Source organism: Hyperolius riggenbachi, chromosome 8, assembly GCF_040937935.1.
Source record: "Hyperolius riggenbachi isolate aHypRig1 chromosome 8, aHypRig1.pri, whole genome shotgun sequence".
In the NCBI taxonomy this organism is placed as follows: Eukaryota; Metazoa; Chordata; class Amphibia; order Anura; family Hyperoliidae; genus Hyperolius; species Hyperolius riggenbachi.
In genome coordinates, this window is record NC_090653.1 from 269,252,346 (window position 1) to 269,267,872 (window position 15,527).

The window sequence follows — 15,527 nt, forward strand, 5'->3', positions numbered from 1 at the left end:
TGCAGGGTTTCTTTTTTTAACCAAGTCCTTCAAGGACATCAATTCAAATGTTGCACTCCTCTCAACGCTAGGTAAATTATGGGGAAGCCTAGTGGTTTCTCTCCAAGCCAAAGCTGTATGTCGCCAAGCCCGCATGGCGATATTCTTTATACATGTATACAAGACCTGATATTGATATGGCGATCAAGAACATGGAAGAACAGTTGAAACCACTGGTCACAGCTGAGACATTTGCAGAAAAAATACAGGTTGATGAAAATTGTTTATATGTAAAATATCTAAAAAGAAAAAGACTTTTGAGGGAAGAAATTGACTATTTTAACCACTTCAGTACCAGCAGTTTCTGGCGCTTTAAGGATCAGAGACTGCTGGTACAATAAAACGGGCTCACCAACGTTTCGCCACATGAACCCGCTGCTACCGCCAATCCTGTCACTCTCCTGTCGCTAAATCCCACTCGCCCTGCTGTCGCTATGGAGCCAATTTCATTGGCTCCGGACCCTGTGATGACTGTGAGCCAATGACTGACTCACAGTGATCACAGGGTCAGTAGCCAATGAAATTGGTTCCTGACCGGCTCACGGAGCTCGGTTGTCATAGTGACGGCAGAGCAAGTTGCCTGCAGAGATAGGAGAGTGGTGCGATTGGTGGAAGCGACGGGTCTGTGCGGCTCAATAAATGAAATCTACCTCCTAGCAGGGATAACAGGTCCCAAGCAGGGATTAGATTTCAATTAGGCTGACCTGGAAGCCCTTACAGTACAAGGGTACAGCTATGGGCTTAAACATGGGGCTATCCAATGCTAATTTATTTGTTGAGTTGTTTTAAAATGAATTCGTTTACCAGCACCTCAACTTTTATCACCATGGGGTGACATGGCTTTGTTGATTTATTCTATTTTGGAATCGATCAATTTAAAGGATGGGAATAAAGTTTAGAGACAATTAAACACATTTTTTCAGTAGAAAAATGCATATATTTACACATCTCTCAGGGCCGGGCTGGGCCGAGGCATAGGCTGGAGAGGCTCCAGCCTCAGGGTGCAGTGTAAGAGGGGGCGCAAAATTCATTCAGCTGTCATTCCTAATTGTGTTTGAAGCAGAAAGAAATATGAAAATGGGATACATGGCAGTGACTGCAAGCCAGATAACTAGATATTAAGGGGTTGGGGAAGTTGTGGGCCCTGTGGCCCTCTTAGTCTAATAGCAATCAGTGTGTGACGGCTGGGGTGGAGGGATGGAGGGGCGCACTTTGGGGTCTCAGCCTTGGGTGCTGGAGGACCTTGTCCCAGCTCTGTACATCAGTCCTGAAAGAGGGACACATGGGAAAGAAAGAAGGACAGAGATCCCAAAGAGGGACTGTCCCTCCAAAAGAGGGACAAGCTGTGAGCTATGTTTGTAGGGTTCCTCCAGGGTGAAAAGGCTGAGAAAGAATGTTCTAATTCACACGAAAATTATATAGATTGGAAGTTGGCCAATCAAAATCCTCAGAAACTGCATATGATTTGACCAATTCCACGTGGCACACGATATATACACAAGCCACAATTATTTGCATCTCATTGCCCATCTTTAATTAAGGCTATGGAAGATGGATACAAACTCATCAGTCTAATTTCACTTTAGGTTTGTTTTTTAACAGGCAGCAGAAAGGGATCCCAGCATGCAGGATTCTGACATTTGGCTTGTGATGGGAGGAATTGGCCCTGGCTGGTACACGTGGCAAGGCTGGCTATCAGGACACCCACGAGGTAGGTACAAGGAGGACACTAGAGGCTGTGATGTGCAGAATCCCCAGCAGGGGTGGCAGTCAGGAAGGAGGAATCCAGCACGCAGGCTGACAGATCCTCCCCTCCTCCTCCTCCTCCCCCCATCACCAGAGCATGGCAAGCAGCTTCTCCTCCTCCTCACATGTCTCCCCAGCCACTTCCGCCCAGCGCGCGGCCTCGCTCTGGCGCCCGCGTGACGTCATCATGGGAGCGCTCTATCAGGTGGCTGCGCCAGCAGGTCAATCCCCCTTCCGGCGGAAGCAGTCCTCCTTGCGTCGCCCCCAAGCTTCCGCTTCTGGGTCCCCGGGCGCAGTGAGTGAGGTCGGTGGTGTGAGCGGCGGCGGCCTCCTCCTGTGGGCGGCGGGTGCCATGGCGGAGCTGGTGCCGGGACAGAGCGCGGCTCCCGTGGGGATGAAGGCCGAGGGACTCGCGGACGCGCTGCACCACCGGGTCCGGCAGGTGAGGCCGGCCGTGTCCGGGGAGGGGAGCAGGCCGCAGCTCAGCCCTGGAGGGGGGAGGGGAGGGAGACGTGCTATACTATACCTGGGGAAGGGGGGTGGTGGTCTGCTCTACCTGAGGCCTTATCCTGGGCCCGGCCCCTCCCCCCCACCCCATATTTTCCCTAAATCTTACTCCTGACTCCATGCTTATTAACATGTCATCGCTGCCACCCTCACACAGCCAGCACTCCTACTCAAGTCTGACCTGCAGAACTAGCACTCTATCTCCTCCAGTTAGGCTCTGACCTGTAGAGGTGACACTCTTGTGCCCCCCAGTTAGGCTCTGACCTGTAGAGGTGACACTCTTGTGCCCCCCAGTTAGGATCTGACCTGTAGAGGTGACACTCTTGTGCCCCCCAGTTAGGATCTGACCTTTAGAGGTGACACTCTTGTGCCCCCCAGTTCAGAATCAGATTTATTTCGCCAAGTACAACGGGGGTTGTACCCGGAATTATTTTTGGCTCATACAGGGTCGGAGATGGTACAACACATACGTGCAATCCAACACATACAATCAGGTACAGTATACACAGTAAAACATCTACCTATATATACATAATGCACATAACCATAGTGAAAGGACGCGTGGGTAAGTCTGGAGTGCTATGTGAGGGGAGCAGCCTGCCAACTATCGACGGCGCTCGCTCGCTCCACAGCAGTTCCAGATGCCCCGCAGTGTGTCCTGAAAAAGAGTGGATAGAGAAAGAGAGAGAGATAGAGAGAAGGGATAGCTAAAGAGAGACAGAGGAAGGAGAAGGAGCCAAGGCAAGAGTAGGGAGATAGAGGCAGAGGCCTTTTAGGGCTGCAGATTGAGAAACACCCCTAGTACCCGCAATCAGTCCAACAGTCCATCCCTATGGTTAGGATCTGACCTGTAGAGGTGACACTCTTGTGCCCCCCAGTTAGGATCTTACCTGTAGAGGTGTCACTCTTATGCCCCCCAGTTAGGATGTCACCTGTAGAGGTGACACTCTTGTGCCCCCCAGTTAGGATGTCACCTGTAGAGGTGACACTCTTGTGCCCCCCAGTTAGGATGTCACCTGTAGAGGTGACACTCTTGTGCCCCCCAGTTAGGATGTCACCTGTAGAGGTGACACTCTTGTGCCCCCCAGTTAGGATGTCACCTGTAGAGGTGACACTCTTGTGTCCCCCAGTTAGGATCTGACCTGTAGAGGTGACACTATTGTGCCCCCCAGTTAGGATCTGACCTGTAGAGGTGTCACTCTTGTGACCCTGAGTTAGGATGTAACCTGTAGAGGTAACACTCTTGTGCCCCCCAGTTAGTATCTGACCTGTAGAGGTGACACTCTTGTGCCCCCAGTTAGGATGTGACCTGTAGAGGTGTCACTCTTGTGCCCCCCAGTTAGGATCTGACCTGTAGAGGTGTCACTCTTGTGACCCCCAGTTAGGATGTGACCTGTAGAGGTAACCCTCTTGTGCCCCCCCCAGTTAGGTGACCCTCTTGTGCCCCCCAGTTAGAATGTGACCCTCTTGTGCCCCCCCCCCCATTAGGATGTGACCTGTAGAGATGACACTCTTGTGCCCCCCCAGTTAGGATGTGACCTGTAGAGGTGACACTCTTGTTCCCCTCCAGTTAGGATGTGACCCTCTTGTGCCCCTGAGTTAGGATGTAACCCTCTTGTGCCCCCCAGTTAGGATCTGACCTGTAGAGGTGACACTCTTGTGCGCCCCCCCCCCCCCCCCCCACTTATGATCTGACCTGTAGAGGTGACACTCTTGTGTCCCCCACTTAGGATCAGGGCTGTGGAATTGGAGTCGGGGCAATTTTGGGCAGTTGGAGTCGGAGTCGTTGAGTTCATAAACTGAGGAGTCGGATGATTTTTGTACAAAATCCACAGCCCTGTTAAGTATTAGGCTAAGGAGTCGGAGCCATTTTGAGTATCCGAAGTCGTGAGTCTCGGTTTCATAAACTGAGGAGTTGGAGTCGGAATATTTTTGTCCCGACTCCACAGCCCTGCTTAGGATCTGACGTGTAGTGGTAGTGCACTTAAATCCCCCAATTAAAATCTTACCTGGAGATCTAGAGCTCGTATGCCCTTCCCACTCACCCCTCACCAGTTAGGCTTACGTCTGTAGAGGTGACACACATCCCCCAGGTGGTATCTTACCAGTAGAGGTGACACTCTTGTGTGCCCCAGTTAGGATCTAACCTGTAGAGCTAGTGTGATTATGACCCCTAGCTAGGATCTGACCTGTAGAATTTGTGCTTGTATCCCCCCCCCCCAGTTAGGATTTGATGTGTAAAATTGATTCTTACATTCCTTAGGATCTGACCTGTAGAATTCATGCTTGTATGTCTCCCAGTTAGCACCTGACCTGTAGGGTTGATTCTTACATTCCCTCAGTTAGGATCGGACTTGTAGAGTTAATGCTCGTTTGTCCCTTAGTTAGGATCTGACTTGTGGATCTAGTGCTGTTGTGACCCCAAGTTAGGATCTGACCTGTAGCGATAGCACTGCTTCTTTTCTGCCTTACAGAATTAAAGCCTTGTTCACACATTCGATTTTGATTGGTCAATGACTTGCCAATTTTACCTTCTCCATGTCATTTAAAGGCCAAAGGATTTTAAATACTATGGGCAGATTGTGCAGATTAGTTAATACTATATGAAAATTATTAAATTTTGCAATCAAAGTTGGGTGTGTGTACCGGGCTTTAAACTCTGTCTCCCCCAGTTAGTAACCAATCTGCAAAACTAGAGCTATACCCACTCTTATTAGTGTTAAGGCAGCCATTTCCTACAGATTTTTCCCACGTGTCCAATTAGACTTTCCATCAAAAATTGCTTAGAGAAAGAGAATTGGTCAAAAATGTTGGGGCATGAGACCGTCATCTCTTCTACCCTCTTTATAGTAATAGAACACGTCAATAAGCTTTAGCCTGACCATAGTTTTGTAGGTTACATGCCCCCAAAACTGCCGCCAAAGGGATAGAATCGCCATCTCTATTGGCAATAATCTGTAGACGTGTGCATATCTTCAAGGAATATTGAGTTTGGGGTGGGCGGTCATATTCACTTACCTGGCGCTTCTTCCAGCCCCTGCTGTCTGTTAGGTTCCTCACTGTAGTTCCAATCCCCTCCATGGTGTCGCTTTTGCGCTAGTATGGTTGAAGTGAGCCAGTGAGAAAGTCCATAGGGCAATTCTGCTGATGTGATTGGGCGAACAGCACCCCTTCCCACTGCTAGGCTTCAGATAGATTGTAGAAATAATACTCCATAGTTATATGGCCAAGTGGGATGCTTTAAGTTGTAGTAGTTTGTCATTGGAGATCTGTTCCCTATGGGCTTTCACGCTGGCTCACCTCAATAATGCCCTGCTGGGCCCTCCATAAGATCTAAATGGCAACCAGTGTTGGAGGCTACTGCATGGGCCCATCCCTGTGCCTTCTCGATTGTGCTCCTGTGGACAGTTCACAAAGACTTATACTGCGCATGCGCAGAATGTTTCTGTCCTCTGAAGTGTTATTGAGGAAGCATATGGGTTGGAAAGAACTGGGTACAGCATCTTTCGGAGCGGACATTGACACCCTGGAAAGGATCGGAACTACGGCTAGGGACTTGATAGACTGCAGGGGGTGTAAGAAGCCCTAGGTAAGTAAATCTTAATCCCTCCTCCCAATATTCCTTTAAAGGACAACTGACATGAGAAGAACATGGAGTCTGCCATCTTTTTATCCTTTTACCAGTTGCCTGGCTATCCTGCTGCTCTCCTTTGCTGCAGTAGTGTCTAAATAAAGGTGGCCATACATTAGGCGACTTGGCCGATTGACCATTAAATTCGATTATTATAATCAAATGAAAATCAGTACCGCCAAGTATATGCCCGACCGACGAAGCAACCGATTGGGGCCCCGAACTTAAGCGCATAGTCAATTGCGCATGCTGCAAGATGTTGCTCGATTGGGTGTGCGGCGGGTACAGAGTGCAGTTTCTGGATGATCGCAATGAAACCCCCGGCACTGTGGCCCGTGCATGTAACACATTACCTTTCTGCCGCCTCAACTTGTCCGAGTTCTCCGTCCGAATTCCGCTGTCTACACGCGCGCCCCACGTGGTTTCCTAGTATGTCTCTCAGACACGACGCACACTCCACTTGTCATACACACGCGGCACATGGTTGCCTATTAACGTGGCCGCGTGTGTATGACACTAGTGGCCACGTTACTAGACAACCACGTGGCGCGTGTGTATGGAGTGTGCCCGGAGCCTGCAGGGACTAGCGGAGGCGGCGGAAAGATAATTATACATAGCACCTGGGGGACATTTTCATTAGAGGGGACAGCGGCTGATTCCCAAGAGATTTCAAGCTGAAATGGATTGGTAATTGTCTTGTGGTGTATGGGCAGCTGACAGATCTCTCTCATCTGATTCGATAAGAGAGAGATTTGTCTCTTGGTCGAATCTGTCCATACATCGCTAGATGTAGGGCTACCTTAACACCAAAAGCAAGCATGCAGGTAATCTTGTCAGCTATGACAATATCAGTTGCGTATCATGGAGAGAATCCGAAGACATAACAAATGTTGGTTCTGAAACATGCCTAAAGAAGAAACTTAACATTCTTGAGAGCTTGCAAAGAAATCTTGTACAGTCATTCGAACAATAATTTCAGAAACACATGAAATGCTGCATTCTTTTTCAGGGGCTATGGCTAAAAGTATTAGGGCCCATTCACACTTGAGCGTTTTGCTGGCGATTTCGGCAAAACGCTCAAACACTAGCGCTACTGAAAGCGCTAGTGTAATTAAACCCTATGGGCCCGTTCTTACTTGGGCGATTTGCCCTAATCGCCCAAAATCGCGAAACGCAAATGCGCCGCCTGCACCATTTTCAGGCGATCGCGTTTCAGTGCTACAGAAGCGCTAAACGCGATCACGGAAAAATCGCTGAAGTGTTCAGTGTTTTTTCCGCTGAAAGCGCCGGCGTTTTGCGCTTTCATGTGTAAATGGGCCCTTAGAGACAGAGTATCAGCAGGACAGCCAGGCAATTGGTATTGTGTAAAAGGAAATAAATATGGCATCCTCCATAGCCCTTTCATGTCGGTTGTCCTCTTTTACGCGAGAATGGAATGTTAAGTTTTATTACGTTCTGTAAATCAGGTGATTGCATTACAATCTGCCATCATTTTTAAATTGTTAAAAATGATCACATTGAAATATAACCATAGCCATATGTACAGAGTTAGTTTCTTCTTCCTTGGCCAGTGCATTACCTGCAGAGCTAGTGCCGAACGCCACTCTACAAATACTAACCTCTTCCACCCGTCAAGCTATTGTCTGACCTGACACTACTCCATCCCTCACAGCAAAATCTAACCCATCTCCTCATCCACCAGTTTCCTGACCTGCATAGCTGACTGTTCATCTCCCACAAGCAATATGACTCACACAACTAATGCTGCATTCCTCTAACCAATGTCTGACCTGCGGAGCTGGCACTCCATTTCTCCTCCCGTGTCTGTGAAGTGACATGTTTGAACCAACCATGATGTGTAGATGTAGTGGAACTGCCAATGGTAGCAATTTGTAGCCTGTCAGTATTTGCTGAATCTTGGAGCTTTCTAACTGCAAAGTAGCCACTCTCCTAGACTGACCTTCTGAGCTTGCACTCTTCAGCTACAGCACTGTAACCTCCTTGCCTGCCTCAAGAACTGAGCTTCCTCACCTCTGCACTAACTTGCACGCATCTCTGTGTGGACTGGTAGAAGGTGTGGGCATCCTTTCGGCGTCTAGATGTTGTGGACCTGCAAAAATCCTAACCTTGATAGCCTGTCAATGAGCCTGGGACTTATTGTTCTCCAACAAGAAGGCCACTGGTTGTCAGCAGAGCTTACAATTACCATCTGCTTTTTACCGCTTGTCTCAAGGTTGCAACTTTCTCAACTGTTTGCGGAGCTGCCCTTCTGTCCGGTTAGGGCTTAATGTTGTAGAACTACAAATCCCAGCATTGCACAGCAGCCAGCTGTCAAAGTACGCACTTGTTAACTCCTCAGCATCTTGAGAGCCTCTGCCTTGCCTACCTTTTGGATTATAGACTAACCATTTCATCTCCCTTTGGCTGTCTTTACACCTTCCACCTGGGACACGCGGCTCCTCCTCCTCTCTCTACTTCTCACTTCTCTTTTTTTGAAAATTTAATATATCATGGACTGCTGTGATTGCTATACTGACAAATTCTGTCTCGTATTAACTAATAAAGTTTTTTTATATTTTAATGTGAATGTTTTTCCCCTTTCTCTTACCTGCTTCTGCTTTCTTTGTAATGATAGTGCTAATAATGTGTTTTATTGCATAGAGAACTTGCTAGTTGAAAATGATGGCGTCTGGCGTAATAGATAAAAATTTGAATTCTTAAAGGACTTACGAGGCCAAATTAGTGGAAAAAGTTAATTACCTGCATAATCTTTTACGGCACGAAGGGCGCCGTCCGCGTCCTCCGTGCCGATCCGCCGGGTCCCCCCGCTCATTAGCCCCCCGGGCCGGCTCCCGACCCCACGGCCCGGGTCGTGCTCCCCTGCCTTTCCCAAAATGGCCGCTTGCTCTGGCCGCGGCTGCGCAGTCCGCATAGCCACGAGTGCAGCTGCGCAGCTCTAGGGCCAACCCCCCGATCCACGCTACGTAGCGTGGATCGGGGGGTTTTCCCTAGAGCTGCGCAGCCGCACTCGCGGCTATGCAGACTGCGCAGCCGTGGCCATTTTGGGAGAGGCAGGGGAGCCCGACCCGGGAGGGGCTAATGAGCGGGGGGACCCGGCGGATCGGCACGGAGGGCGCGGACGGCGTCCTCCGTGCCGTAAAAGATTATGCAGGTAATTAACTTTTTTCACTAATTTGGCCTTGTAAGTCCTTTAAGAGAGCTATTGCATGTTTAACCCTTTAGCAGGCTTGCGAGTTCTCCAGGCCAATTTATTTTAGCACATTTTTTTTATTTGTTACATTTCCCTGCTTCTAATTAGTACTGCTGTAATGTGTATTTATGGTAACTTATCACTAGGGGCAATAACAGAGGACTTCTGCTTTCAGTTTCTATATTTTCTGCTAGTAGAGAGGTCAAAGCACTCCCAAGAATGTACAGCATAACTAGTTCTGGCGACTGAGGTTAAAAGCAGTGCACTTATCTCCATCAGGATAACTATGGAAGTGTTTGGAGAGTCTAGAATTATGTAGCATTATCTAGAATTAATGTAAAGAGCTGTGTGCAGTCTTTGTAGATGGGGGTTAGAGGGATCCCGCGATCCAAGTTTTCAATGCAATTTTCCTGAGCTTTTTTTTAATTATTATTTTTAAAGTACATATTTACAGGTTTCTAAAAAATACATTAAAGCCCAACAAAACTCAAAACTGACAGACGCTAATTCAAACAGCAATCTGGATTTAAAAAAATGCAAGCCGTGTATATGTTACGGCCAGAACCCGAAGTTTGGCCAGAACTAGAAGTGGCCGGCCACTTCGGGTTCTGGCCGGCCAATGTGCGAACTGGCCGCTGCGCTGCGGCCAATGTGAGAAATGCAACAATTCCTGTAAGGTTAATGTGATGTTGTGGCCGCAGCGCAGCGGGCAAATGTATCACACATCTTACTTTATTCAATGACATTAAGCCGCCCGGCTTTTTCTCTGCCTCTCTCCTCCCCCCCGCCTCTCTCTCTCTCCTCCCCCCGCCTCTCTCTCTCTCTTCTCTTATGGGCAGCCGGGCGGGGACACGCGTGTCCCTCCGGAGTCGTTCGTCGCGGCAGGGGAATCCTGCCGTTCTTGCAGAGCGGGTGCTGGCAGAAGCGATGTCTGCAGCCTCCCCGCTCTGCTCTCCTGCCGCGACGAACGACTCTCCTGGACACGCGTGTCCCCCGCCCGGCTGCCCATAAGAGAAGGAAGAGAGAGAGGCGAGGGGAGGAGAGAGAGGCGAGAGGAAGAGAGAAAGCGGGGAAAAAGCCGGTCGGCTTAATGTCATTGAATAAAGTAAGATGTGTGATACATTTGCCCGCTGCGCTGCGGCCACAACATCCCATTCACTTTACAGGAATTGTTGCATTTCTCACATTGGCCGCAGCGCAGCGGCCAGTTCGCACATTGGCCGGCCAGAACCCGAAGTGGCCGGCCACTTCTAGTTCTGGCCAAACTTCGGGTTCTGGCCGTAACATATATATGGGATTGAAGTGCTGGGCAGGATAGCTTTTCAGAAATCAAATGTGCTTTGAAACTGCATTAGACATTGTGATACTTTCTTTCCACTCTGGGCAGTTCAAGAACAGGTGCTAACCTAAAGTACCGTAGCTCTCACAATTTCTGTACTAAAACTGTAAACATGAGGAGGTGGGGCCTAGTACTTTACAGGAAGTAGGTGTAAGACCTCATCTCATGGTTATAGAAAAAGAACAGGCCTTAAAGAGACACTGAAGCAAAAAAAAATTATGATCTAGTGAATTGGTTGTGTACTATGAATAATTACTAGAAGATTAGTAGCAAAGAAAATATTCTCATACTTTTATTTTCAGGTATATAGTGTTTTTTTCTAACATTGCATCATTCTATAATATGTGCAGATTACACAACAACTCAGCATTCAAAATGAGTCTTTCAGAGCAGTCTGTGAAGTAATGACCTCTCCTCTAGCAGAGGAAAAGTAAATAGTCCAGGAACAGTTGAGATAATAAAAGTCAGATAACAGCCCTCTTCACGACTAAGGGCTGGTTCAGACGGACGCTTGCAGAGCGTTTACAGCCAGCGTTCGGGCCTTGGTGTTAAAAGCTCCCATTCAAGTGAATGGGAGCGTTTGTACCAAGCTTTCAAGCGCGTTTACACAAGCGCGGCGTTTGGGTCCCAATTTTCCCTGGCGTTCAAGGAGCCCCTGGAAGCTACATGTAGCTTCCAGGGGCGGTTAACCGCGACGGCTAATATCCCCCTAGGGGAAGGAAAAACGCGACCGCATCCAAACGCAACACGAACGCTGCTGAAAGCCCACGAACGCAACGCCTCCAAACGTCCATCTGAACCAGCCCTAACGGAGAGCTTAATGTCTTGTTTGCATAGAGATAACAACTGGAGTTTCTCAACTCTTCCTGTACTGGAAACAATTACACTGATGTATCTGATCTTAATGTTTTATTTCTTAGCTGTGCTACACATACAAATCATAATATCATCATTTTTTTTTTTGCTTCAGTGTCTCTTTAAAGGTAACGGATAAGGGATCCGTTACAAATAATTTTTCTATATTCAAAGTTTAATCTCTGAAGGTGATAATTTACACTGTTTAATATGATTGCTTTCAGAATTTGCTTTGCCCAGTTTTGACTTTAGTTGGGCTTTGAAGGAAAACGAGCAATATAGAAGATGTCATTGATGCTGACTGAAAAAGTTTTACTTGCCTGTCTGTCGTGCTGTTCCACTGCTACGTACACTTGGTGCATTCTTTCTTAAGAGACACTGAAGCGAAAAAAGGGTGATTTGTATGTGTAGTACAGCTAAGAAATTAAACATTAAGAGCAGAGACATGAGTCTAATATTGTTTCAAGTACAGGAAGAGTTAAGAAAATCCACTTATCTATGCATAAGAGCCATTGAGCTCCATGACTGTCAGTCACTGTATTTTATTTTTCTCTGCAGAGAAGGGTTCAAAAGTTCACTGGCCTGCTCTGTAAAATCCTTTAGAATGCTGAGTAGTGTGTAAACTGCAAATATTAGAGAATGATGCATTGTTATAAAAAACACTATATAACTGAAAATAAAAAATGAGTATTTTCTTTGCCTTTCTAGTAATTATCCGTACTACACAACCAATTCATTATATCATAATTTTTTCCCGATTCAGTGTCTCTTTAAACCAGGTATGTCCCACTCCAGTCCTCAACAGTTGAGGCCCACAAACTTTTTTTGGGGGGGAGGGGGGGGGGGCACAGCTCACATGAATTGATGGAACTGAATCAGGAAGGATCAAGTAGAACACTTTTCTCCCTTTCTCAGTCCATCCTAAATACCGGCATGGATATGGCTCTTGAGGACTGGAGTTGAACATCTGTGCTTTAGACTATCTGCTGCACGTACAGTTGGCTCCTTTCAGCGATACATCTGGAAAATTCCTAGCCAGTTGCTATTTGTAGTTCCCAGCTGAAATGTGTGTTGTCCCCCTCCCCTCTCCATATGATTGAGCTTGCTGCTCATTGATGAGTCTGTGGAATGATCATCTGCAAACTGGCTACCAAATTAGACAAGACCATTCCGAACAATTTGAGGCCTCTGAAATCTATTGTGTACGTAGCTTGTAGGACAAATGCTATGAGGTGTTATTGGATTGGGCGTTAAATAGGAGTAACATTTTGGTCCTGCATAGAATCGGTTGCTGAATTTTAAACACAGTCCCAAGCCAGTTTATTTAAAGGAGTTTGGAGATAACAGGAATAGCACGCTGTTCTATTATATATTTAAACACAAAAGGATACCTGAAAGAGGCAGCTTATCCATCTTAAAGGGAACATGAGATGAGAGGGATATGGAGGCTTATCTATTTCCTTTTATACAATGACAGTTGTCGTGGAGTCCTACCAATCCTTTGCTTTTAATGCACATAGGTACACACCATACAATTTTCTGGCAGATTTACCTGCCAGATCGATTGTTTCCAACATGTCCGATCTTAATTTCGATAATTTTTTCTGATCGTTTTTTTCGGTCGATTTTCGTTCAGTTCTCTGAAAATTCAGATGGGACATGTTGGAAACTATTGTTCTGGCAGGTCATAGGATGTGCAAAGATAGATTTTTATGCTCCAGAAATAGTGGGCTTTTTAGCAATATTTCAAAGCAAGGAAAAACAGTCAGACTGATAAGTTATGCAGATAGTTCTATTTATCATCTCCCAGCTTTCCTTTAAAGGATACCTGAAGTGAGTGATATGGAGGCTGCCATATATATTTCCTTTTAAACAATTCCAGTTGCCTGGCATATTGCTGATTTTTCATGCATCAGTAGTCTGAATCACACACCTAAAACAAGCATGCAGCAAACCCAGTCAAACTTCTAACTTCTGATCTGGATGCTTGTTTGACTAAATGTATTAGAGGCAGAGGATCGTCAGGACAGCCAGCCAATGTGCATTGTTTAAAGGAAACCATAGATGGTGTGAAAGAAGAAAAATATACATACCTGGGACTTCCTCCAGCCCCCTCCAGGCTGATCCCTCCCTCAACGTCATCCTGCGCGGTCTGGATTGCCTGTAATTGGCCCCAGAAAGTCCTCCAGTCTGGGGCGTACTTCGCATGCACGGCCACTCGTGTCCCCGTCCGATGAACTGCGCCGACTGGCCCTGACAAGACTTTCTGGGGCAAATCATGGATGGTCCAGACAGTGCAGGACTGTAGTGAGGGAGCGATCAGCCTGGAAAAAAGCCCCAGGTATTTATATTTTTTTTTCTTTTCGCACCATGTTAGGTACACCTTAAAGAGGAACTCAAGTGAACATTTTTACTGTTGGCAGGTGATGTGGCTGCTGCATGTTTTTTGGGCAGTTGGAGACAGCTATAAACAGCTATTTCCCACAATGCAACAAGGTTTACAGACAGGTAACTTCCAAGAGCATGTACTTTTCTTGTGGGAGGGGTTTCACCACAATATCAGCCATACAGAGCCTGCTGATGATCCGTTTGTGAAAAGGAATAGATCTCTCATGTAAAAGGGGGTATCGGCTACTGATTGGGATAAAGTTCAATTCTTGGCCGGAGTTCCTCTTTAAAGAGACTCAGAGATTAAGTAACATAATAGATTTATACATACCTGGGGCTTCTTCCATCCCCATCAGCATGGATCACTCCCACACCGCTGTCCTCAGCCTTCTGTATCGCTGGTACTGGGTCCAGTAACTTCAGCCAGTCTGAGCAAGCGCAGTGCCCTCCCTCCGTATTGTGCAGGCCATGCGTAAGGCAGGCGCCGGAGAGACAACGTTACGGGACCCGGTACTGGCGATCCAGAAGGCTGAGGACGGCGGCGTGGGAGCGATCCGTGCGCATGGGGCTGAAGGAAGCCCCAGGTATGTATAAAACTATTGTTACTTCATATCTGAGTCTCTTTAAGGTGTACCTAACATGGTGTGAAAGGAAAAAATTATAAATACCTGGGGCTTTTTTCCGTCGCTCCCTCACCACCGTCCTGCGCCATCTCTTTAAAAGTATATACATATGCCAGCCTTCATATCTCTCTCGGGTCAGTTGTCCTTTAATACCTTCTGAATCCCTGATCTTAACATTCATGCAGATCAGGTATTCTGGCTGACATGTAGAAGCCTAAGGACCGTTTCCACTACGTTGATCCGATTGTAATGCAGCTTATTGAAATCGGTAAACTGGGGTCTGATTCACACGTGGAGAGAAAAAACTGATGGCATGCAGCACAAAAAAAATTCCGATGCGTCTATCGTCACAGTTGTGCCGGTATCATGTCTCACAGGATACATGCTGTTCTCCATGGAAACAGGCCCTACAGATCAGCTTTACAGTTCAGTCTGTGTAAACCCCGCCCCATTTACACCTTTGATATTAATAGGACACTGCTCTGTTGACCACTGAGAAATACCAATAGACAGTTGGGTTTTTTATTTGACTATAAAAGTGTCTACTACAGATACCTTCTATCACAGGGAGGTTCTGTACAGACACAGGTGAATCTTATGTGCTAGCTACACTGGGTGTCTGCACCTCTGGGTGACATTGTAAAGCAATGTGAAAATGTACTCTAAAATTAGCAAGCGTAATGCTTGCTGCTCCTAAAATGCTCAATAAGACACCATGTATGTCTCCATTCCTTTGTGTAATTCCCGTTCCTTGCTATGTGCGGTTTATGAACCTGTGCATGCTCAATGCAGAAGCACTCATCACTTGCTCACATTTACTGGGCATGCATCCTTTGTAAGCTAGCGCATGCCTAGTGTGTGTATGCCGTGCATGGCCTAGGGCTCGTCAAGAGTATGGAAATTCACTAAATACACACATCATAATCGTATCTGGAATAGGTGGGACAGTGGAGGCCACAAACAGCTGTAAGGGTAGGAACCCACTAGCAGCGATGGGCTTTTGAGTTGAAAGCCACTCGAATTTTAAATTGTAATGAGGCTTAATTAAGGCAGGCGTGAGCATGGGAGACGAGGGGTTACTTACCCAGAAGTCCGTCGGGCTCCTAGGCGATACGCCTAGGAGCCCGACGGACTTCTGGGTAAGTAATGCGATACGCCCCACTTGCACGCAACCTATGGGATGCACTT

General features: G+C 47.1%; 1 protein-coding gene across 2 annotated transcripts in view; it reads left to right on the forward strand.

Moving 5' to 3' along the window:
* Positions 1–2,033: 2,033 nt before the first annotated feature.
* Positions 2,034–15,527, forward strand: part of FUBP3 (far upstream element binding protein 3) — a 118,738-nt gene continuing 105,244 nt past the window's right edge. For both annotated transcript variants that reach the window (XM_068248842.1, XM_068248843.1), the window contains exon 1: positions 2,034–2,227. In XM_068248842.1, coding sequence (XP_068104943.1) covers positions 2,138–2,227 — 90 coding nt within the window. In that variant the 5' untranslated portion in view covers positions 2,034–2,137. The remainder of the gene's footprint in view (positions 2,228–15,527) is intronic.